At 45.8% G+C, this 22,664-nt stretch overlaps 1 protein-coding gene and 1 pseudogene across 2 annotated transcripts; both read left to right on the top strand.

Annotated features, from left to right (window-relative positions):
- Nucleotides 1-4,594: 4,594 nt before the first annotated feature.
- Nucleotides 4,595-6,462, top strand: LOC136475514 (cytochrome P450 89A2-like; annotated as a pseudogene).
- A 7,147-nt stretch (nt 6,463-13,609) lies between these two features.
- Nucleotides 13,610-16,200, top strand: LOC136475515 (translationally-controlled tumor protein homolog). Of its 2 annotated transcripts, XM_066472998.1 has the most exons (5): nt 13,638-13,765; nt 13,984-14,057; nt 14,815-14,940; nt 15,035-15,192; nt 15,902-16,200. In XM_066472998.1, exons 1-5 carry the CDS (start codon nt 13,738-13,740, stop codon nt 16,017-16,019), a joined length of 504 nt encoding a protein of 167 aa, XP_066329095.1. In that variant the 5' UTR covers nt 13,638-13,737; the 3' UTR covers nt 16,020-16,200. The 2 variants fall into 2 exon arrangements, with proteins under 2 accessions (XP_066329094.1, XP_066329095.1); XM_066472997.1 differs by lacking the exon at nt 13,984-14,057 and having other exon boundaries at nt 13,610-13,765.
- Nucleotides 16,201-22,664: the final 6,464 nt, after the last annotated feature.

Genomic DNA, 22,664 nt, shown 5'->3' with positions numbered 1-22,664 from the left:
GAAGTTGTCAGGGAGGATGAATCCAATCTTTAGATATGGAGCAGGGTGAGACTCGTTCCTTGCCGTCGGGCGAAACAGAGACCAATTCCTATCTCTCGGGTGAGACCGACCTCGCCCCTCCGGGGTCGGGCGAGGCAGAACCTATCCCTCAGCCCTCGGGCGAGACCGAGCCCGCCTTCAAGGCGTCGGGCGAGACGGAGTTTATCCCTTGGCCCTCGGGCGAGACCGAGCCTGTCCCAATGGCATCAGGCGAGACAGAGATTAACCTTGAGCCCTCGGGCAAGGCAGAGTTATCTCCCAAAGGTGTCGGCGAGGCGGAACCAAACTCCTGTCTCCCGAACAAGGGATGAAACGGCGCCCTTATGCGTCCAGAAGTTTTTCATGTTCGGTGGTTATTGGTTCCACCTTCTGGGGTACCCCGGTATTAGGTCCCCGACAGCTAAGTACCTCTCCTATATCTGCATTTAATGCAACTTTCTTCAATTATTTTCTCCGAGTTTTCACCGTGCTTCTCCAATTATTATTTCTCCAGTTATTTTCCATAATTAAATGTCTCCACGTTTAATATCTCCATGTTTAAGATGCTCCATAATGCAATATCTTGAACATATTCTATGTAAACTCGCCGACCAGCAACGTTCTCACTTGCGTTACCAGAAACAGCCCTATTCTCGATCTCACTCCTACACGTGCACGAGCGCTAGCCCTCTACGTTATGGGTGGTCGGTAGTGGCTCCTCGGCGACGCCTGTGCTCTTACGCGTACACGGGTGCCAGCCACTCCGCGCTATAGAGTTTGGGCTAGTTGGGGCTGGTGATGCGATACAGAACCAACTGACAGGAAGTTACTCATATTTAAAATATGAACACATCATACAAACATAATGTTTATCTATTCCGCTCTATTGCCTTCATCGCCGAGTTCATATATTTATTTTTACATCATATACTACCAATTCTACATATTTATTTCGTAGGGGCACGACTTGGTCAATGAGCTTACGCTCAGGAACTGAACAAGATGATCATCGCCCGAGTGGTCGGACCACCTATCGGATGGACTTCACCGCCAACCAACTAGTCAGACTGCTCGGCACTCACTCCTGCTCGGCGTTAACTTCGCCACCGACCAGTGGGTTGGACTACTCATCACATGGGCTTCATCGCCAGCCACGTTGGGGACTCCTCGGCGTTCGGATTCTTTGTGCAAGCGTCATCAGCTAAGCTAGGGACTCCTCGGTGTTCAGACTTCTCCGCCGATCAACTGATCGGACCACTAGGTTCATAGACTTTATCGTCGACCAGTTGATCGGACTATTCGGCGTACACTTCTACTTAGTGCTCACTTCGCCACCGACTAGTTGGTTGGGCTGCTCGGTGCTCGATTCTTCGCCAACCAACTGGTCGGATTGTCCATTACTTCATCGCCAGCCACGCTGGGGACTCCTCGGCATTTGGATTGTTCGTCGCTTCATCAATAGCTACGCTGGGAACTCCTCGGTGTTTGGATTCTTCGTGCAAGCATCGCCAGCTAAGTTGGGGACTCCTCGGTGTTTGGACTTCTCTGCCGATCAACTGGTCGAACTGCTAGGTTCATGGACTTCGTCGCTAACCAGTTGATTGGACTGTTCGGCGTTCACTTCTACTCAGCGCTCACTTCGCCGTCGACTAGTTGGTTGGGCTGCTCGGTGTTCGATTCTTCGCCAACCAACTAGTCAGATTGTCCATCGCTTCATCGTCCGCTACGTTGGGGGCTTGCTAGCCACGTGGGGACTCCTCGGTGTTTGGATTATTCGTCGCTTCATCGCTAGCTACGCTGGGGACTCCTCGGTGTTCGGATTCTTCGTGCAAGCATCGCCAGCTAAGCTGGGGACTCCTCGGTGTTCGGACTTCTCTGTCGATCAACTGGTCGGACCACTAGGTTCATGGATTTCGTCGCTGACCAGTTGATCAGACTGTTCGACGTTCACTTCTACTCAGCGCTCACTTCGCCGCCAACCAGTTGGTGGGCTGCTCGGTGCTCGATTATTCGACAACCAACTGGTCGGATTGTATGTCGCTTCATCGTCAACTATGCTGGGGACTCCTTGACGTTTAGATTGTTCGTCACTTCATCGCCAACCACGCTAGGGACTCCTCGGCGTTCGGATTCTTCATACAAGCGTCGCTAGCCACGCTGGGGACTCCCTTGGTGGTCGGATCTTTCTACGTCTCATCGGTGTGCTATCAAGTTGTTCCATGCTATTCGGATTAGGGTGTTGATCTTGGGCAGCACGTCTGGGGTCTTGATACGCACATGACAGATGACATTGTCAAGCTTTCAGGCTTATTTTTTTTTTGACTCTGCTACAAGATTTATTTCTTTATCTTTCCGCAGGCTTGGGGACTAAGTGGCTACACTTCACCTAGCGGTAAATCTAGTGCTCTTTTCTTGATTTACCCTCCTTATTGACTAAGTCATGGATGATTCCTCGCAAACAGAGTCTATGTGGATACACTTCGCCTGGAGGATTTTTCAATTCTTATCTTGAGCCCCTTACATCCTTTTGGCAAGCCTTACTTGGCTAAGTCCAAGATCGATTAACCTGTTAAACTGGTCGGCTCCGACTTTCACCGCCCAGGTCACCAGTTTAACTGGTTGGCTTCGACTTTCACCTCCCAGGTCACCAGTTTAACTGGTCGGCTTTGACTTTCACTGCTCAGGTCACTAGTTTAACTGGTCGGCTATGACTTTCACTGCCCAGGTCACCAGTTTAACTGGTCGGCTTTGACTTTCACCGTCCAGGTCATCAGCAAAACTGATCGGCTTCATGTTAAACTGCTCGGACTTGATCAAGACGACGTCGTCAAGCGGATACAAAGCGCTCAGGGACTAGCTGTGGGGATATGACCCCTGGTATCCATAGGACAAGACATGGGCCACATCACTAGGGGAGGTCCAGCCCATAAGATCAAGGCCTACGGTGCTCGGCTCTGGTCGGCATGCACCGCAAGGCAATCAGAAGAATCTTGAAGATAAAGAAGGATCTGTTCGGGTATGATAGATGTCGTATTCCTTATAAATACTTACCATATAGCCGAATAGATCTAGATCTAACCGACTTATAACTCTGCCCCCAAGACTATATAAGGCGGACAGGGACCCCCCTCGAAATCATCTCATTAATACAAACCAACAGAGCAGATGACGTAGGGTTTTACGTCACATCGATGGCCTAAACCTGTATAAATCTTGTGTCTTGTGTCTCTGTTACCATCTAGTTCCTGATTACGCGCACCTCTGCCGATCAATCTACCTTAGTGGAATACCCCTCAGAGGACTGCCGAGCATCTTTTGTCGACAGTCTCATGGATGGGGCCTAATACAAGTGAACAATGTTATAAGCTTGTATCAAACTCGTGTTACCGTCTTCTAGTCAAAAACATTTTTATTCAAATGGGACACATTCTCATTGTATGAACATCTTTTTTCATTTGATTGTAACTTTTTTTAGATAATGGATTGTAACTTTTTTTAGTGTTGCAATATTAACAATCCTAAGTTTTTGGGGGTATAAAACCAAATTTCAATGGAAAAACACACACAATACATTTCTCTAGTCCAAAGTTTAGTTGGCTAATAAAGTTAAAGACTAAAACTTTAGACCACTTCAATTCACTTTTATGTTAAAAGTTTTTTATGAGGCTGTCTAAACTTTAGACACTACTTTAGACTCCCTGTTTAAGCCTCGAGAGCTAAAGTGATCCAAAGTTTAGTGGGTAAAATTTTAGACCACGGATCCAAACAGGACCTTAATCGTTTAGAATATAGATTCAAGTTGTATATTTTAAGACTTGCAGTGGCATGTGTAGAGCGAGTTGCCTTAATTTTTGGAGCAGGGAACTGTTTTGACAGCTTATAGGGAATATTTTTTTCCACGGTTATATAGAGATATAATAATAAATAATGTACTCTTTGTGCTCTAAAAAATACAATTGTAGAGCAGCTCAATCAAGCTATTTTAAGTTTTAATCGTACTAAATATGTATGGTTATATTTGTCGTAAAATATATTTTTATGATATACCTAATTGGAGTCTTAAATGTTGATACTATATCTAAAAACTCAGTGAAACTTAAGTTACTTTGATTCTAATAAAATCTAGAATTACATTGTTTCTAGAAGGAAGGGAGCACGAGCACTTACTGCTAGGTGCTCTGAAGTCGTCGTGGATGACTTGGCCTGAACTGTGGTCGAAGAACAGTCCTGCAAGTGGATAGATAGTTGGCCTCTCCGGTCCTGATTTGTACCATCTTCTTCTTCTAGAGAAACGCGACAATTTTCATGGATTAGTTTCTTGCCTTTTCTTTCTTTCTTCTTTTCTCAAGGCACATATTTCGCCACACGTACGTTCGTCTGTTTCCTGTAAATTTTGGAGGGAATTCCTGTGCTTTGAGATAAATACCATCTCCGATCTCTATCGAATATCGATGTATGTGGCCTGTGCACGCACTCTTCTTCTTACTCGACAACGATGCTGCCAAGTGTACGAGATATTTCTTTCCCAACGGAGCAGCAGCAATTTAAGGACGGTTGCCATGCGTTTCCAAGCGCCGATAACGTCGCGCGCAGAAATCAAATCAAATCCCGGAGGCATCGGCCACCGGCAGCCACAGCAGTCCCTTCCCTGGCGACAGCAATGGAGACGACGGACTCCTCCTCCTCCACCTCCGGTGCTACTACTGTCGTCATCGCCCTCGTCTCCCTCTCACTGGTCCTCCTCGCCCGCGGCCACAAGAACCGCAAGGCCGGCACCGGCCGCCTCCCGCCGGGCCCGCCGTCGCTGCTCTTCCTCGCCAAGTTCCTGGCGCTGCGGCGCTCTATCTTCGACCTGGCCCCGCTGCTCCGCGACATGCACGCGCGCTACGGCCCCGTCATCTCGCTCCGCCTCGCCCGCACGCTCGTCTTCGTCGCCGACCGCCGCCTCGCGCACCGGATCCTCGTCCAGGGAGGCGCCACCTTCGCCGACCGCCCGCCGCTTGTCGACCCAAACAGCCTCTTCACCGCCGGCGGCCGCGACGTCAGCTCCTCGCCCTATGGAGCCTACTGGCGCCTCGTGCGCCGTAACCTTGCGGCCGAGGCGCTGCAGCCCGCCCGCGTCGCCCTCTTCGCGCCCGCTAGGCGGTGGGCGTGCGACGGCCTCGTCGACAGCCTACGGAGGCAAAGTGCCGGTGAAGACGACGCCGGCGGCGCCGTCACGTTGCGGCCGTTCCTCCGCCGCGCCATGTTCGAGCTGCTCGTGTACATGTGCTTCGGACAGCGGCTGGGCCAGGACGTGCTCGAAGAGATCGAGGACCTGCAGCACCGCGTGCTCCGGTCCGTCACTACCTTCCCCATCTTCGCCTTCTTCCCCGCGGTCACCAAGCGTCTCTTCCGCAGCCGGTGGGAGGCCAACGTCGCGGTGCGGCGGAGACAGGATGAGCTGTTCGTGCCTCTCATCCATGCCACGCGCGGGAACGACGACCCGCCGTGCTACGCGGACTCGCTCCGCGCGCTGCGAGTGCCAGATGAGGGCGACCGCCCGCTCACGGACGCCGAGATGGTCAGCCTCTGCTCCGAGTTCCTCAACGGCGGGACGGACACGACGGTGACGCTGGTGGAGTGGATCATGGCCGAACTGCTGAACCACCCGGACGTGCAGGCCAAGGTGCACGAGGAGGTGATTAGATCGTCGTCCAATCCGGCAGAGCACGGCGGCGGCGACGTCCAGGTCCAGGCGATGCCGTACCTCAAGGCCGTGGTGCTGGAGGGCCTGCGCCTGCACCCACCGGGACACTTCGTGCTCCCGCACGGCGTACGTGGCGATGACGCGGACGTGGGCGGCTACACGGTGCCCAAGGGCGCGGAGGTGAACTTCCTAGTGGCGGAGATCGGCCGCGACGAGGAGGTGTGGACGGCGGCGCGGGAGTTCCGGCCGGAAAGGTTCCTGGATGGCGGGGACGGCTGTGGCGTTGACATCACTGGCAGTCGGGAGATTAAGATGATGCCTTTCGGCGCTGGGCGGCGCATGTGCCCTGGCTACTCGCTCGGCATCCACCATACTTCGTGGCGAGGATGGTGCGGGACCTGGAGTGGCGCCCGCCGGTGGATGGCGCGGCGGTGGACATGGCGGAAGAGCTAGACTTCACCGTCGTTATGAAGCAGCCGCTCCGTGCACGCATCGTCGCTAGGCATTAGCTCCACGTGGGATGTGACGCATCCATGTCTAGAGTGGAGTGGAGTGGAATGGCAGTGGAAAGTGGATGGTGTGGCGTCGCCGCCGCCGCGTTGGACATGGCGGGGAGGCACTGGATTTCACCGCCGTGATGATTTGTGAATCACCGCTCCGTGCATGCTTGTATCATCACCATACATAGTAGCTCACTGGGTCTTTCTTGACTTCTTGTCAAAAAATAAACATGAGATGGGTTATTATAAAGAAAAGGCCAATAATATTTATCATGTTTTTTTACGACGAAAGAAGAATTATATTATATTAGATAATAGCTGGGGTACATCAACATATTACCAGCACTCTGGATTACACAAATATCCAGAAACTTATTTTTATCTAAATTGTACTCACGCTGTGAATAGCTCCAAATCTCAAAATCAAACCTATACGACGCTTTGCAGTATGTATGACCACAAGGCAAACACTCGGCAAAAGACCTGAGAACAGATGCCCAACGAATGACGGCCAATATTCATGTAGGCGGAGTTGAGAAACTTCTTCTTTCTGGTGTCTTACTTATTCTTCTTTGTGCCACCGAAGAATGAGGTAGACTGATCTGAAACTTATTCTCCCTGGTCCTTTATCATGGCCAGATCTAACCACAATAAAACGGAGAAGAAAACAGAAAAAATTATTCCATGGCTGCAACACCATCTCCGCCTTGATATCGTCGTCCCGAAATAAAAATCTCCATATCATCAAACCAGTGAAGATGCTGATGCCGTAGTTGTCACCCTCATCTTCAACAGAACCGGCATGGAGAAAACGATTCCACCCTGCCCTCTCGCCGTCGCCAGAGAGAGAAGGAAATAAATCCACAAAACCAAAAAACTTGCATGGAGAGACCCTAACCCTAACGACTCGATCTACTGAGAAAACTTATGAAAAACGATGGATCCTCACTCCCTCCGGCCTCCGGCGATATGCCAGAGGGGGAGGGAGGGGGACCAGCGACGGTGATAAGAGTCCGTAAGGACGGAAGGGAGGGGGACCAGAGTTGGTTGCGACTCGCGAGACCCCATTACGAGTCCTTCCACCGATTATTTATCACGTTATGTAGCATTTTATTCTTCACAAGCAGGACTGAAGAGCATGTTAGAGCGTCTTCAACAAATTACCTACCATCAATCTACCCTATACTCCTAAACCTATATACCCGCCCCATATGAACAGCAACAGTTCTATGAACAGTACCACCTACTGTGCCCAATACCGACCCTGTAAACAGTACGTCCGATATGAACAGTATTTCCCTGTTTGTAGCAGTGTTGCCGTTACACAACAGTACGTACCCTTTAGCCATTAACGCCATTTTATCCGTTTGCAACAGTATAAACCTGTTTTCAAAAAACACTTACCCGTTAACAACAGTACATACCCTTGAAACATTAGCAGATAAGCAGTACTCGACTACTGTACCAACCCATGCTCCCTCTTCCTTCCAATACAGGACTCCGACTACTGCAGCGAATGATTTTTCCCTTTTCTTCCCCTTTTTCTACTACTCTCTTTTTTCCATGGTACGTACTGTTTTTTTGAACTTACTGATGTTTTCCCGCTACTTTTGCTCTCTTCCTTTCCAATGGTACACACTCCAAAACAATGCTCGTATTGCTTTTTTTTACTTACCGCTGTTTTTCTGCTACTTTTGCTCTCTTCCTTTCCAATGCTAGACACTCCCAAACAGCTAATGTTCTTTTTATAATAGGTTAGACCATTTCTTTCCTAAAAAAAAGGTAATTCTTTTACATATCAAAGCAGGCCAATTCATTTTGTGTGAAACATTGAACAATACATTCTCTACTCATATTTCTCACTATTATCGCCCACGGCACCACGCGGGGCCCTGGCTAGTTTCCTAAAAAATTATATGAGTGGTCTTCTTATTACTCATAGCGTATCATTTTCTCTTTCTTCTCCAACATATTTATCCTCTTTGCTTGTTGGTTTCAGCCAGGGCTTATCAGCCAGTCAACAGTGTTTTCCTCTCACAACAAACCAGCACTAGCCGGGCTTATCAGCCCAGAAACCAACCAGCGAACAGGCTCATTATCAATCAACACATTTAAAATTGATATAGAGAGGGTGGATCTCCTACATTTAAGGGACGGGAGTATCTTTTGAGCAATTACTTAAAACTTTTAGATATCATGATATGATAAGTAATAGTCTATATTGAAGTAACCATAATCTCTTATATTGTATTTTTTTGTATTATGGATGAGATAAGTAATATGTTAAAGATGCTATTAAGAAAAAAAGTTAAACGATTAAGTGGTGGTTCGGGAGATAGAGTGGCGAGGATGGCTCGGGAGCTAGAGCCATGGCTGGCGGTGAACATGACGAAAGCATCAGGCTTCATCATGCATCGTCGCTTGACATTAGGCCAACTTGATGTATGTGTTGGTATCTCATAAAAGAAGCCTTCTTAACCAGATCATGAAAATATGGATCTACAACAAAAGACTTAAACAAATTGAGAGACTTAGACAATAGCATTTTATATCTCATATGTAATTAGCCTATCGATTTTTCTCGACATGTGAGAGCCCTCACAAAGATCAGCGAACATCGTTCAACTTTGTTCAAAAAAAAATCACAAGTAAAAATAAATGTGATCACTTCATGCTTTTATAAAAAATGTGGTAGCGAGCACGTTACTCATGATGGTTCTGTAAATTTTTTAGAAAGGCTTGATGCGTCAGGAAGCGTTGGCATGATGATGCGCCAAGAAGATGGGATAGATAGCAACAAAAGTAAGATGAGTTGTTCGTAATGCATCATAACGAAAGCTTGGTGTTCGCCTACTACAAATGGTACCACCCATCCAAACTTTTCTCTCCCCTTCTCATCATCCAAGGGGGATCAAGTGCTAGGAGAGTGCACCCCTTAACCTATTCCTCGGTGTAGACCTCCTTCTGGACAATGAGTACTTCTTGTTAATGTAATTGGCGCTGGATGACCTCTATGGGTCATGACCACTCATATATATAGAAGATCGCATACATGGAAGGTTACAAGCGTGACCAATGGGACATGGCAATCAGGAGACACAGCTCCAAATATAGATGATCTCTTACTAAATATAGATTACACACTTCTATGTTTAACACCCCCTCAATCTAGAGGGTGATAGACCAGGTTCAGATTGCGCCGTAAATTGCAGTAGGGAGTAACTAGGAGCGGCTTAGTCATGATGTCGGCCACCTGGTCCTTTGATGAGATGAAGCAAACGTCGAGTTGGCGAGAGGCAACACGTTCACGAACAAAATGATAATCAACCTCGACATGCTTCGTGCGACGATGAAAAATGGGATTGGCAGAGAGATAAGTGGCACTAATGTTGTCACACCATAGGGACGGTGGCCGAAGATGAGAGATCCCAAGTTCCCTTAGCAACACTTATATCCATATTACTTCAGCAGTAGCATTAGCGACGGCCTTGTATTCAGCCTCTGTGCTTGAGCGAGAAACAGTTGGTTGTTTGCGAGAGCTCCAAGAAACTAGATTGCCACCAAAGAAAATAGCATAGCCACTTGTACAACGCCGATCATCTGGGTTCCCGGCCCAATCGGCATCAGAGAACGCACTTAGCAATAAAGACCCAGATTTAGTGATGCATAGCCCCACATCAGACGTGGAATGAAGATAACACAGCTTGCGTTTTACTGCCGCCCAATGAGCCATCGTTGGTGCTGACAGAAATTGGCATACCCGGTTGACAGAGAAGGAGATATCGGGGCGAGTGAAAGACAGATATTGGAGAGCTCCAACAACACTGCGATAGCGTGTAGTATCTTCAGCTGAGAGAGGGTCGCCACTTGTTAAGAGTAACTTGTCGTTGGGAAGCATAGGTGTCAGAACACTATTAGAGGAGGCCATATTTGTGCGCTACAGCAGGTCTTGGATGTATTTGTGTTGTCTCAAGATGAGGCCAGCAGAAGTATGATGTACTTCAATGCCAAGAAAATATCCAAGAGTGCCAAGATCTTTCACCGCAAACTCAGCTTCAAGTTGAATGAGTAGACAATCCGTAGCCGATGACGAAGAGCTCATAATAATAATATCATCAACATAGATGAGAATATACATCTGAAGGCCACCTTTGTTGAACATGAAAAGAGAAACATCAGCCTTAGAAGCCTGAAACTCCAGTTGTAATAGTTTGGTACTAAGACGAGAAAACCAGGCACGCAGGGCCTACTTGAGGCCATATAATGACTTGTCCAACTTGCAAAGATAAGTAGGATGAGACGAGTCAACAAAACCAGGTGGCTGTTTCATATAGACATCCTCTTGAAGATGGCCATGTAAGAATGCATTTTGAATATCAATTTGTCGAAGAAACCAACCACGGGAGACTGCAAGAGACAATAAGACTCGAATAGTGGTAGGTTTCACTACCGGGCTGAATGTATCATCATAATCAACTCCATACTGTTGCTTGAAGCCCTTGGCGACCAATTGTGCTTTATAGCGATCAACGGAGCCATCAGCTTTGTGCTTCAGTTTGAAAATCCACTTGCAATCAATGACATTAAGGCCATCACATGGAGGAACCAGATGCCAAGTCTTGTTCTTGACAAGTGCTTGAAATTCATCATTCATTGCTGACCTCCAAAGGGGGTGTGCCATAGCAGTAACATGCGATGTAGGCTCTGTATCTGAAGTCCGAATGGCAGAATAAGTAACCATGCCGTCAGTACGAACCTTGGGCTTCTGGATGTTGTGGCTTAAGTGCGTGCCATACTTGTGGGCAGGAGGAGCCGGTGCAGGAACCTCTGAGTCGTGCACGGCCTCAAGCCGAACGCTCGGTGACGTAGTTTGCCGCGATGCTGGTGATGATGGGCCGACAGATGACATCCCAGCAACAGCCTCTGTGTGTGCCGTAGGGGACACGGGAGAGGCAGGGAGTGTCGACGCCAATCCTGGTGAGGTTTCAGGCATCCCGGGACTTGCTGCATGCTGAGAGGCTGCATTCACAGGGTTAGCAGGAAACATATGCATATCGTAATTGTTCAAATTAAAACTACCACCGTCCTGATTAGGTGCAACGTTGGATGAAGGATAAGTGGAGAAAGGAAAAAGTGTTTCATCAAATATAACGTCACGGGACACATACACACGTCCAGAATCCATATCAAGACATTTATATCCCTTGTGAAGACCACTATATCCCAAGAACACGTAGACTTTGGATCGAAAGGAAAGTTTGTGCTGGTTATAAGGTCGCAAATTGGGCCAACATGCGCAACCAAATATACAGAGCATGGAATAATTTGGTGGAGTTTTGAGGAGGCGTTCTAGAGGGCACAAATTATCAATGACTCGAGTGGGCAATCTATTGATGAGATAAGTGGCTGTGAGGAAGGCCTCGTCCCAAAATTTAATCGGTATGGAGGCATGAGCTAGGAGAGCAAGGCCAGTTTCAACTATATGACGATGCTTGCGTTCAGCCGATCCATTTTGTTGGTGAGTATGTGGGCAGGAAACACGATGGTCTATGCCAAGGGATCGAAAAATTGAGTATGAAGTTTTTGGTACTCCCCGCCCAATCGGATTGGACGCATTTAATTTTAGTATCAAGGAGGCGTTCTACATGTGCTTGAAATTGCAAGAAAATGCGTTGAGCCTCAATGCGGTCATGCATCAAATATATCCACGTAAATTTACTAAAATCATCGATAAAGCTTATGTAGTATTTGTATCCACCAACAGATTTTGGGGCAGGGCCCCACACATCTGAAAAAACAAGTTCAAGAGGCGATGTAGAACGATGAATGGCATGAGTTGACAAGTGCTTGTTTGAAGAATTCAACATCGGGCCCGCTTACATCTGGTAGCTTTTCTAGGACATAGACTGCCCTCACAGACCCACACAAAGTCTTTTCTACGCACTTTATCCTCACTCGTGCGCACCCGGGAAAGATTTCCCGATCGGTCACCCATCTTGAAATTGCTCTAGGCCAAGCACGCTTAACCTCAGAGTTCTTTAGAGATGAACTTCCGAAAAAGAAGTTGCAATTTATTGGTACGAGTATCCTATTAACCTGTTAAGCCCTGGGCCAGGATGTTACATCCTCACCCCCTTAAGAGACCAACGTCCTCGTCGGTCAATCCCAAGCCAGAAACGTCCTCTCTTGGCCACATCCGTGTGTCTAGTGCCAGCGCATGTGCCATGCTGTGTGACCACTCTAGGACCACTCCAGCCATGCGCACTATGCCTGCGCAACTACGACACACACGCATGTGAAACCGCGAGAGTCGGCTCTGATACCATGTTAATGTAATTGGCGCTGGATGACCTCTATGGGTCATGACCACTCATATATATAGAAGATCGCATACATGGAAGGTTACAAGTGTGACCAATGGGACACGGCAATCAGGAGACACAGCTCCAAATATAGATGATCTCTTACTAAATATAGATTACACACTTCTATGTTTAACACTTCTAAAGCTTAGCACTTAGCAGCAAAATCAGCCCACAACTTTTGCTCTTTGAATGTCAAGATCCTATCGGAGTTAAAGACATCGGGTTGTAAATGAATTCCTAGATGTTTTTCTCAAAGAGTTATGGGGATGCATGAGTTATCTTCTATACAGTAGTGTCTTATTAAAATACTCACATTTTTTAAGTACTATACCATACAAACAGGACTTTAGCCTTTGCTTTTTTTAGCCCCCTCGAACAAAGAAAAAATAGAAAAATTATAGAGGATTGACATCCTACCCCATAGGGGAAAAAATTAAAAAAAAATATTTGGATTTAAGGTTGGGTTCGTATATATTTTTTTTTTATAAAACTCTTATAGAATGGCTTGTTTCATAGGAATTTTGAAGAATTATAAGAAGGTTAAACCTCATGAAAAACTTCTTTTCTGTTACATTCTTTTATCGTATCCTTATGTTTTTCCTTGTTTAATTAATCTTGCGGTCTAAAGAGATCCATAGAACGGGAGCTTTGTAATGGACACGACGACAGGGACGCGGCACGGCCACAGTGGTCGTCGGCTGGTCGGCAGCACGAGACGCGCACGCCTGAATGCCTGCCTGATTCCGTTCCGTCACGCTACGACAGGGGCTTTTCCAAAAGAAATCCCGACCGATGGTTGGGTGCCAACCAACCAACGCTGACCCCACGGCGGCGGCGCACGTGCGCATCCCAGCCGTCCGCGCGCGAATATCCGGCGCAGATACCCCGATCGGACGGCCCAGTCTCGCTCTCGCCCGACGCGTCTCCACGGGAAAGGGAAAAGGGACTCCTTTCCCAAAAGCGCCCGTCACGGCCAGATCGAGCATCTGGGCCGTCGGGGCCGCGGATCGGACGGCTGCCACCGCGGCCCAGATGTTTCTCCGGGGCCATAAATGCGCCGCGGCCGCCCTCGGCCCCAAACCCTCGCTCGCTGTGCCGCGCCTCCTGCCTCGTCTCCTCGTCCTCCACAAGCGAGCGAGCTAGGGTTCCGAGAACCGGCGGCGCCATGTTGGTTTACCAGGATCTGCTCTCTGGTGCGTGCGAATTTCACCCGATCCAATTTTCTTACCCGTTTGTATTTGTATTCGCTTGGTTTCCGATTGCCGGATCTGGTGGTCTAGTCGTGTCATGCGATGTGTAGAGAAACCGATCTCGTCGTCGCTTTGCTGCTGGCTTAGATCTGCGATCGATTGGATGAGTCGTTGTGCGATCCGTCTAATTCGTTGTGCGCTCTGGTTTTCGTGTCTTGCAGGTGACGAGCTCCTGTCGGACTCCTTCCCCTACAAGGAGCTCGAGAACGGCGTCCTCTGGGAGGTCGAGGGCAAGGTATCTTCGCCCATCCTACTCACCGAATTGATTGCTAGCATGTGTTGTGATCTGATAGCATCCGTTTGATGCAGTCAGTAGCTTGTGTTTAGACAGTAGCCATCATACTAGGTTTAGTCTAGATGTACTGTGTGCTGCTGCCCTCAGATGTATTTTGGTAGTTGCTGTAGATAGATTTTGTGGTTTCCTTGTTGGAGCCAATTATGTCTAGTGGTTTCCACAATTGCTTGCTGTGGCATGCCATGTTGTTTACCCTTGGTTCAAACTGATGTAGGCTACTGTTAGTTAGGCATACCATGTTGTTTACCCCCTTGGTTCAAATTGATGTGTGCTACTGTTAATTTAGTCTTTACAGCCCAGGACTTTTCTGTTGGTTCATGACTAACCTGCAGCTGCACCAAAACTTAATTTTCATGTGTGCCTACAACTTTTCCACATTTGTAATTTGGTTGCTGCGTAGTTTACCCTTGTTTCAAATTGATATATCCTACTGTTAGTTTAGTCTAGTGGTCTTTACAGCCCAGGACTTTTTTGTTGGTTCATGACTGTAACCTGCAGCTGCACCAAAACTTAATTTTCATATGCGCCCCTGCCCTGAGTGTGTGAGTATTCTTCTGTATGTTTGGTTATCTATTTGGATGAATTTGTAAGTTGCATAGTCTTGATGTGTGCAGCAATAATACTCTGTTTTACTTATTCCATTATGCTGGTTAGGGTTTTGTGTGATTGTTACTTACATTGTGCTTTATGCTTGCAGTGGGTTGTCCAAGGACCTGTTGATGTGGATATTGGTGCCAACCCGTCTGCCGAGGGTGGCGAAGATGAAGGTGTTGATGACTCGGCCGTCAAGGTTGTTGACATTGTTGACACCTTCCGCCTTCAGGTTGCTGCCCTTCAATGTGTCAGGAGTTATTTTTTATCTTGAATGTACCTTGTGCATATGTTTGTTGTACTAATCCGTGTATTCCTGTTTGCAGGAGCAACCCCCTTTTGACAAGAAATCGTTCGTGGCTTACATTAAGAAGTACATCAAGAACCTCACTGCCGTGTTGGAGCCTGAGAAGGCAGATGAATTCAAGAAGGGCGTTGAGGGTGCCACCAAGTTTCTTCTTAGCAAGCTCAAGGACCTTCAATTGTAAGTTCTATACCCACGATATTGATAATACATTTCATCTCTATTGTTAGCTTAGTAATGCTGTGTGAACTACTGTCCTTCTCAAGTTCTATACCCAAAGAATCTATCGAAAATACATATCATATCTATTGATAGCTTAGTACCATCCTTGCTGTGTGAACTACCATCCTATCTTTTTCTGCTATGTAGATATGAATGGGAACTTTGGATACTCTCATGTAGATATGAATGGGAACTTTGGATAAACTTGTACACAAATGTGTCTCAGCCTTTGTGATCACACGTTGGGCATGAATTAATTTTGTTCATATAATGAGCTTCTCATTTTTAGTTGGGCATGGATTATTTTTGCTCATATAATGAGCTTCTCATTTTTACAGCATTTTTTTGTTGGTGTGGTGTTGCCATTTTAGTAACTGTTTTACACGTGCAGTGCAACCTTAGTTTTAAATGCTGCTATAACCTCTTGTTGGCCTAAAATGCTGCTCTAACTAAATTCATGTTGCGGTGCATTATTCTGCCTTAATAGTTTTTATCTACCACTGCTTAGTCTAATTTTACATTTATTCCTACCATGATTTATTCACAACTGTCTATAGTGTAGTCTAATGTCGACATTTATGCAAGTTTAATGCCTTCGAAGAGATAATTTAAGTTCATTTATGTCAAGTCTAATGTTGACATTGTTGTCATTTGTGTTTTTTAACAGTTTTGTTGGTGAGAGCATGAAGGATGATGCAACTGTGGTGTTTGCCTATTACAAGGATGGTGCCACTAATCCGACTTTCCTCTACTTTTCCCATGGTCTGAAGGAGATCAAGTGCTAGGCGTGCGGCGAGATCAATTGCCCCATGTTGTGCTATCTATGTACTACTGTCTTTTTGTTCTAGCCGCTGTGGCTGAATCCTACTGTGTTAGTCCAAGAGTGTTTTTGAAAAAAAAAACTGTCTAAGATTGAATTGTCTCGAAACAATGAGGAAAACTCAATATTGCTGCTGTGAGTGGCCACTACTGTCTTATTTTTGAGCCGCTGTGGCTGGAGGACTAGTGTTTTTGAAAAAGGCGGCGGATGACTCTGTGTTACTCTTTTTTGGAAAAGATGTGAGGGGTGGAAAAACAGTTAGGATTGACGAATGTTTAAAAAAACTTCACTATTTACAAACACGTTAAAGCTTTCAGTTTCTTCAAAAACTTTTCAGTTTTATCTCCAATTTTTCCAAATAAGTTTTTTGAAGACAAACACGTTGCATCCCATTTGCTTTGGGTTTCTCCACCAATGACTTGATGTCGGATCTGTTGCAACTTTATTACATGAGCGCTAGGTGAGGCAATTGACGTGTCATTGGTTCTAGAAAAAAAAACAAATGGACTCGCTAGTGCTTGGACATCTGTCTGGACGCTGTCCGAGCGAACGAGCCCTTAGTGTGTTGGGCGCGCGAGGGAGCGCAACAGTAGTAGTCTCGTGCTGTCCTAGACATTGTCCACGCTGTCCTAGACGTCAATATGCAACTGTTGCAGCATACAAAAGGCATCCAGATGCAACAGTTGCAGCATATAAAAGAAGACAGATCAAGAATCTGAAACACTTGTGAAAACGCTCGAAAACATTTAAAAATTTATTGCAAACATATGCAACATCTAGATGAAACACTTACAAACACCTGAAAACACTTAAAACATATGCTTCCGACATGCATGTATATACAACATCTAGACCTACTTTTCAACATCCAAACAACGCTTGCAACATTCATCTGGAACAGATGAAATATTTGGAACATACACTTGAAACATACATGTATAACCATTACAACATGTGCAACATCCATATACAATACTTGCAACATCCATATACAACACTTGCAACATACCTCGAAAACATCTGAAACACTTGAAACATACTATTGCAACATGTACTTTCAGCGTAACATCTGTTTGCTGCTTGGACGAATGAAGGCTCGTCGGCGTGGAGTTTGAAGCCGCAGAGTGGTGCGGAAGTCGCCGGTGTGAGCTCGGTGGCGGCACGGACCTCGGCAGGAGTAGGGGCAGGCGGATGGAGCACGACCACGACGGGAGGCGCGAGTCGAAGCGAGCTAGTGAGCGCCTAGCGCGTCGGGCTCACTGTGCGCGACGCGGGTGGGCGGTGGGTGTAACACCTCGGGTGTTTAAAATACTAAAACCTGACATGTCATCATATGCATTGCAAAGCATTTGGCATTTGGTGAAAACTTTGAGATGCATACACTAAAACGAGTTTATATTCATGTGGTATGTGTTGAATTGTATTGTTTGACTTAAATTCAAAGTTTGTTTGGATTTTTGAATTTTTCGAGAAAACCCCGCTTTTCAGCATTTAAATCCTACCCTGAAAATCCATTTCAAAATCTAAGCATATTTTGGGGTTGGGCCCAAAAGCAAAAGTGTAGAGCTTGGCAAGTTAAGCAAAGTTTATTTTTGGAGTTTTTCAAGTTGTTTAGAAAAATTTTGAGTAATTCAAAAAGGCGTAATTCGTTAAATATCCCCTATTTGAATTTAAAAGATCATTTCAAAATCTAGACCGAATTAGAAGATGGTTATAAAAGCAAAGTTGTAGAACTTTTGATTTTGAACAACTTTTGTTTTTGGAGATTTTTGAGTTGTTATGAAAATTTGAGAGTAATTTGTGAATTTTGGCGAATGGCAATTCTGTAATTTGGATGAACAGTGTCCACCGCCGAAGCTACATGGCCGGCGATCTTCGGTTTGCTTCCAGGCGCGGTCGTGGCCGTCTTTGGCGTCGCGCTGGCGCGGTGAAGGCCACAGCGCAGCTTCCTTGAGCTTCTGAGTCACGTTATAAGAACCGAGACGCCGTCGTCGTCGTTTTTCTCCCTTGCTCTGTTTTTCCAGTCACCACCGCCGTAGCTCCGGCGAGCCCTCGTCGTCGAACCAGCGCCCACGCCATCGCAGCAAAGTGTGTCCCAGCTACGCTAGTTCCTTGTGCACCCAGCCAACTAGCTCTAGTCGCTTGATTTCGCCGTGAACTCACCGTTCATCGTTTTCTTCCTCGCGGCCGGCAGCACCACCGTGGTGTGCGTGTCGCCGTGGCCAGCGCGTTACGGTGAGCCTCTGCTATTTCTGACTCTTGCTTCAGCTTCGCCTCGATGCCGTGGTGCTTTGTGCCCGGTTGATTGACCATTTTCTCCACCGCAGTCGCCGGAGCATCGCCGTCGTCGAAAGTTGCGCTGCCGTGACCGCTGTGACCGTCGAACTGTGTCTCCGTTGCTTCTCAGGCTTGGGCAGCGACTCCAGTGTGTTCGGGGTGAGCTCCTGGTTCTACCCAAGTTGTTTGTTTCATCGTTACCAAGCTCCTATCGCCGGCGTAGCGCAGCCGCGCTGCCGTGTCCGCCATGGCCGTCGTCATGCTCATGCGCCGCTGTAATTGGTCCCGATTGTGCCACCAATCGACGCGTAGGGGTGTAGGGGTCATTTCAGTACCTTGGTCGTCGCCGTTGAGCTTGCCGTCGGCGAGTTTTCGCCGGTCAGCGCGCGTGTTGCCGTGGTCAACGTCGGAGGTTGAAGATGACATGTGGGGTCCGATGTCAGTGACTCAGCGTTCTGAGTGGATTTTCTATTTTTCAGAATTAAATGAATAGTGCTGTAATTTGTTATTTTTGTGTAGAATTATTTAGAGCTCCAAAAATTATGAAAATTTTTGTGTGAATTCTCTATGATGTATATTATGTGACAAAAATTTGAAATATTGATTTTCAGTATTTTTGGGGTATGATAAAAATTGCTCAATTAATTAATAAATGACTTTCCATGATTTTTCTAGGCTTATTTACTTGTCCAAAAATTATGAAATTTGTTTTGCCACTTAGTTATCATGTAATGAACATTTACAAAAATTTTGAGCTCAATTAGAATAAGTTGATTTATTTCATAATTTTGAATTAAATAATTAATTCATAAAAGCAAATAGTAACCTTTAATGATTTAGGTTTTGTTTGAAATTTTGGATTGAGTGATGACCTTGGGTCATTTGTGGATAATGATCCTTGGCAGTTGATGTATGTGTTACGAAAAAGATTTAGTTTGTTTGACTTGCAACTGTACCGCGAAGGAAAGTTGTATTCAAATTCTTAATTTTTGTATCCATCCTCGAGCATCATGTTTCGTAATTCCGCATCATGTTAAATATGGCATTGTTATTACGTGTAGTGAACGAAGGTGAACACGTGATAGTTAATCAAGTTGTTGAGGAGGTTAATCCGTCTGTTGAGGTCGGATCGAATACTTGTGAAACGTCGCAGGAGCCGGACTTTTCCGTCAACGAAGGCAAGCCCCGGATGCATACAACCCTACCTTGTGTTTTATAAATTAATTTCGCTTTTGCTTTCCGTTACTGCATTAAGTGATTAGGAGTTAAGTAAAAGCCTAATTGGTGCATTACCACCCTTGTTATTCCATATTTACCATATTACCAGTTTTAAACTCGTATATGCCTAGTCTTGCTTAGCTATGCATAGAACGATGAAAGTTAGGTGATTGCCTGTCACCTGCAAGTTTTAAATAGAACATTGGTTAATTATGTTAACATGTGATATGGGAATGTGGAGTAATAAATCTAGACCGGGCGGACTCGGTGAGGGTGAGCCACGAGACATGGAGGTCTTGTGAGCGGGTTCTTTCTGCCTGTGTCGATTAAGGCACGTCCGTTGTTGAATTGCATGAGGTGAGAATTTGTAGTACTAACCACATACTCCGGTAAGCCTGAACTTGGCAATTCTATTACGAGAATGGCTACTCGCGCACTGGGAGTGGAGAGATGGCGGGAATAGCGTGTACCCTCGTGGCTGGAATGTGGCCGGATTTGAGGTGTGCTGTATTCTCGGGTGGCGCGGACCCGTTCTTGTTTCAGAGGATCCGAGGGTAGGTTGGTATATGTAGGTCAGGGACCTGCATATGTCGTGTGGTCTGGAAGTCCCAGCTGGGTTTTTAATCGGTTCGAATCGTCGTTGCTCCTTGGTTATGGAGACTCAACTCACTGTTCATCATCGTAGTACTAATAACTGGAACTTGAGAATGGTCGATGAAGGTGTTGGATATGAAGTTTCATGATCTCATTACGGATCGTGTCATCTTTGTATATGAATTTATGAAGTTTAAATTGTTGAAATAAAGAATTTTGTTAAAGAGCTTTTACGCAAAATAACTTTGATTATTGCTAAAACCATACCTTGAATCCCTGAACCTGCATTCCTGAGTTCTATCAGTTTTATTTCAGTTAAGTCTTGTTGAGTACTTTTGTACTCAGGGTTCGTTGACCCTTGTTGCAGGTGAGCCTCATGAGCAGATCTGTTTTGGATCGTGCTGCATGACAGTTGTACCTTGTGATGACAATAAGAAGTAAATGTGTGGCCCTTGGGGCAGGGCAATCTCCTTGTGTGTTTTGTATTATATTATAATGCCACTCCACTATTTCGTGTTGTAATAAACATCGAACCTAGTTGTGAGGTTTGAAACTACTATTTTGTAAATTATGTTATTGTAAGACTTCCACTGTTTTTACTCTGGTGCTGATATTTGAATAAATGTTGTAATACTACAATGACTCTGTAACGTGATCCTGCTCGGAAATCGTGGATGATTCGGGGTTCCATGGGGACACCCGACAGTCTTTTTAAGTTAATGGAAACATATGCATAAATGTCAAAGGTCGTCGGACAGTGACAGGTGCATGTGGGCCCTATAACTTAGGAGGTTCTGCCACAGAATGGTATCAGAGCGATCGTTACAAGGTTTTTGTTGTATTGTTTTACAAAAACTTCAAAAGGATTTGGATGACTAAATTTAACTTGATAATTTGGTCCAAATTGCTTCTGACTTATCTTGTTTCTTTTTCACCATTCCTTATTTGATTAAAAGGGTCTTGTGTGGTGGAGTAGTAATCTTACTATGCCCTATATAAAAATAAATGTTGTTTATGTGCATTATAAACTTTGATGTTTTTGTTCGTAAGAACGATTCATGCATCATTATTAATTCACTCGTTACTTCCTTCACCTATTAGTCTGGAGTTGAGTAGTGAGACTGGTTTGAGTAATGTAATCCATCATAGCTGCTCTTTAGACTTTGATCAAATGGTCTTACTTGGATTAAATTGGTTTCCTACAGTATGGCTCGTGCCAAGATGACGCCCCGTAAGTCCACTGGACCCAAAGGAGTTCCTCGTCACCAACTTGCCTCTAGAAATGATGGTGCTTGCAGTAGCAGTTCTAGGCCTGATCCCCAAACAGAGATACAGAGGATTTCTGCAGAATTAGCACAAGCTACTAGAGATAGGGCTTTGGATGCTATACAGTTAGGAGAATTACCGGATCAATTGAGGCGTCTCACCACCGCACACAGGAACTGCGAAAGCATGTTAGTTCGTACGGTGGAGGGACGAAATGAGGCTTGGCATAGGGAAGATGTAGCTAGAGCTAGAACTCATGAGCTAGAATTCTATGTAGAAGATTTAGAAGAACATAATACCTATCTACATGAGGAAGTTCATAGGCTTAGCAATCTACTAAACCCGAATCATGAGCCTCAAGCTGATGCCATGGACCCAGGTGTCATCCTTGCTGATGAAAGTGAATCAGAAGAGGAAGAAGAAGAAGATCCTGAAGAATTAGTAATGATAGATGAAAGTGATGATGAAGGCGGTAATAATTCCGGAATGGATACCGAGCCTGAAGTTTGAAGTAATCACGAAAAAGAGTAGAGTTGTATAATAGTTAATTATGGTTAAGCTATGTATCTTGTTTTGGTACTTATAGGGCCTGGTGTTTATAGTAGTAAACCCTATGTAATGTGTCTGGAGTAAGCTTTTGTGCAATTCAATAAAGGCTTGTGAATAAAGTTTGGTTTGTTATGAGCAGATGCGTCGTACGCGGGGATCGCATATTCCTGGTACATCACAAGATGATGATGATATCCCCAACCCGCCACCAATGCCGACCAATCTGGCTGATGCTATCGCTGCATTAGTCAATGTGACTGTGGAAAATTCTCGTTTGCTTCATGAGATGGCTCAAAGTAATCAGAATCAGATGTATGGAAACCGTGGCCGCAATCATAACAGGCATGAGGCTACCTATGTGGATTTCACGGATACAAAACCCCCAGTGTTCACCAAGGCAGATGAACCACTAGAGGCTGATGACTGGCTTAGGACCATGGAGCAGAAATTTGATCTTATTCACTGCACAGAGTTTCAGAAACCGGTGTTTGCTGCCCAGCAACTTAGAGGTGCAGCTGGTGCTTGGTATGCAAATCTGATGGCCATGCAACCCGCAGGCATTCCGTTAACTTGGACAGAATTTCGCACTGCTTTCAGAGCCCATTATATCCCGGAAGGAGTGATGGCTATGAAGCTGGATGAATTCCTTGCTTTGAGGCAAGGGGATCAAACGGTTATGCAGTATGTGGGAAGATTCAATCATCTG

Source organism: Miscanthus floridulus, chromosome 8, assembly GCF_019320115.1.
Source record: "Miscanthus floridulus cultivar M001 chromosome 8, ASM1932011v1, whole genome shotgun sequence".
In the NCBI taxonomy this organism is placed as follows: Eukaryota; Viridiplantae; Streptophyta; class Magnoliopsida; order Poales; family Poaceae; genus Miscanthus; species Miscanthus floridulus.
The sequence above is the reverse complement of the archived record's forward strand: the minus strand, read 5'-3'. Positions and strand labels throughout refer to the sequence as shown.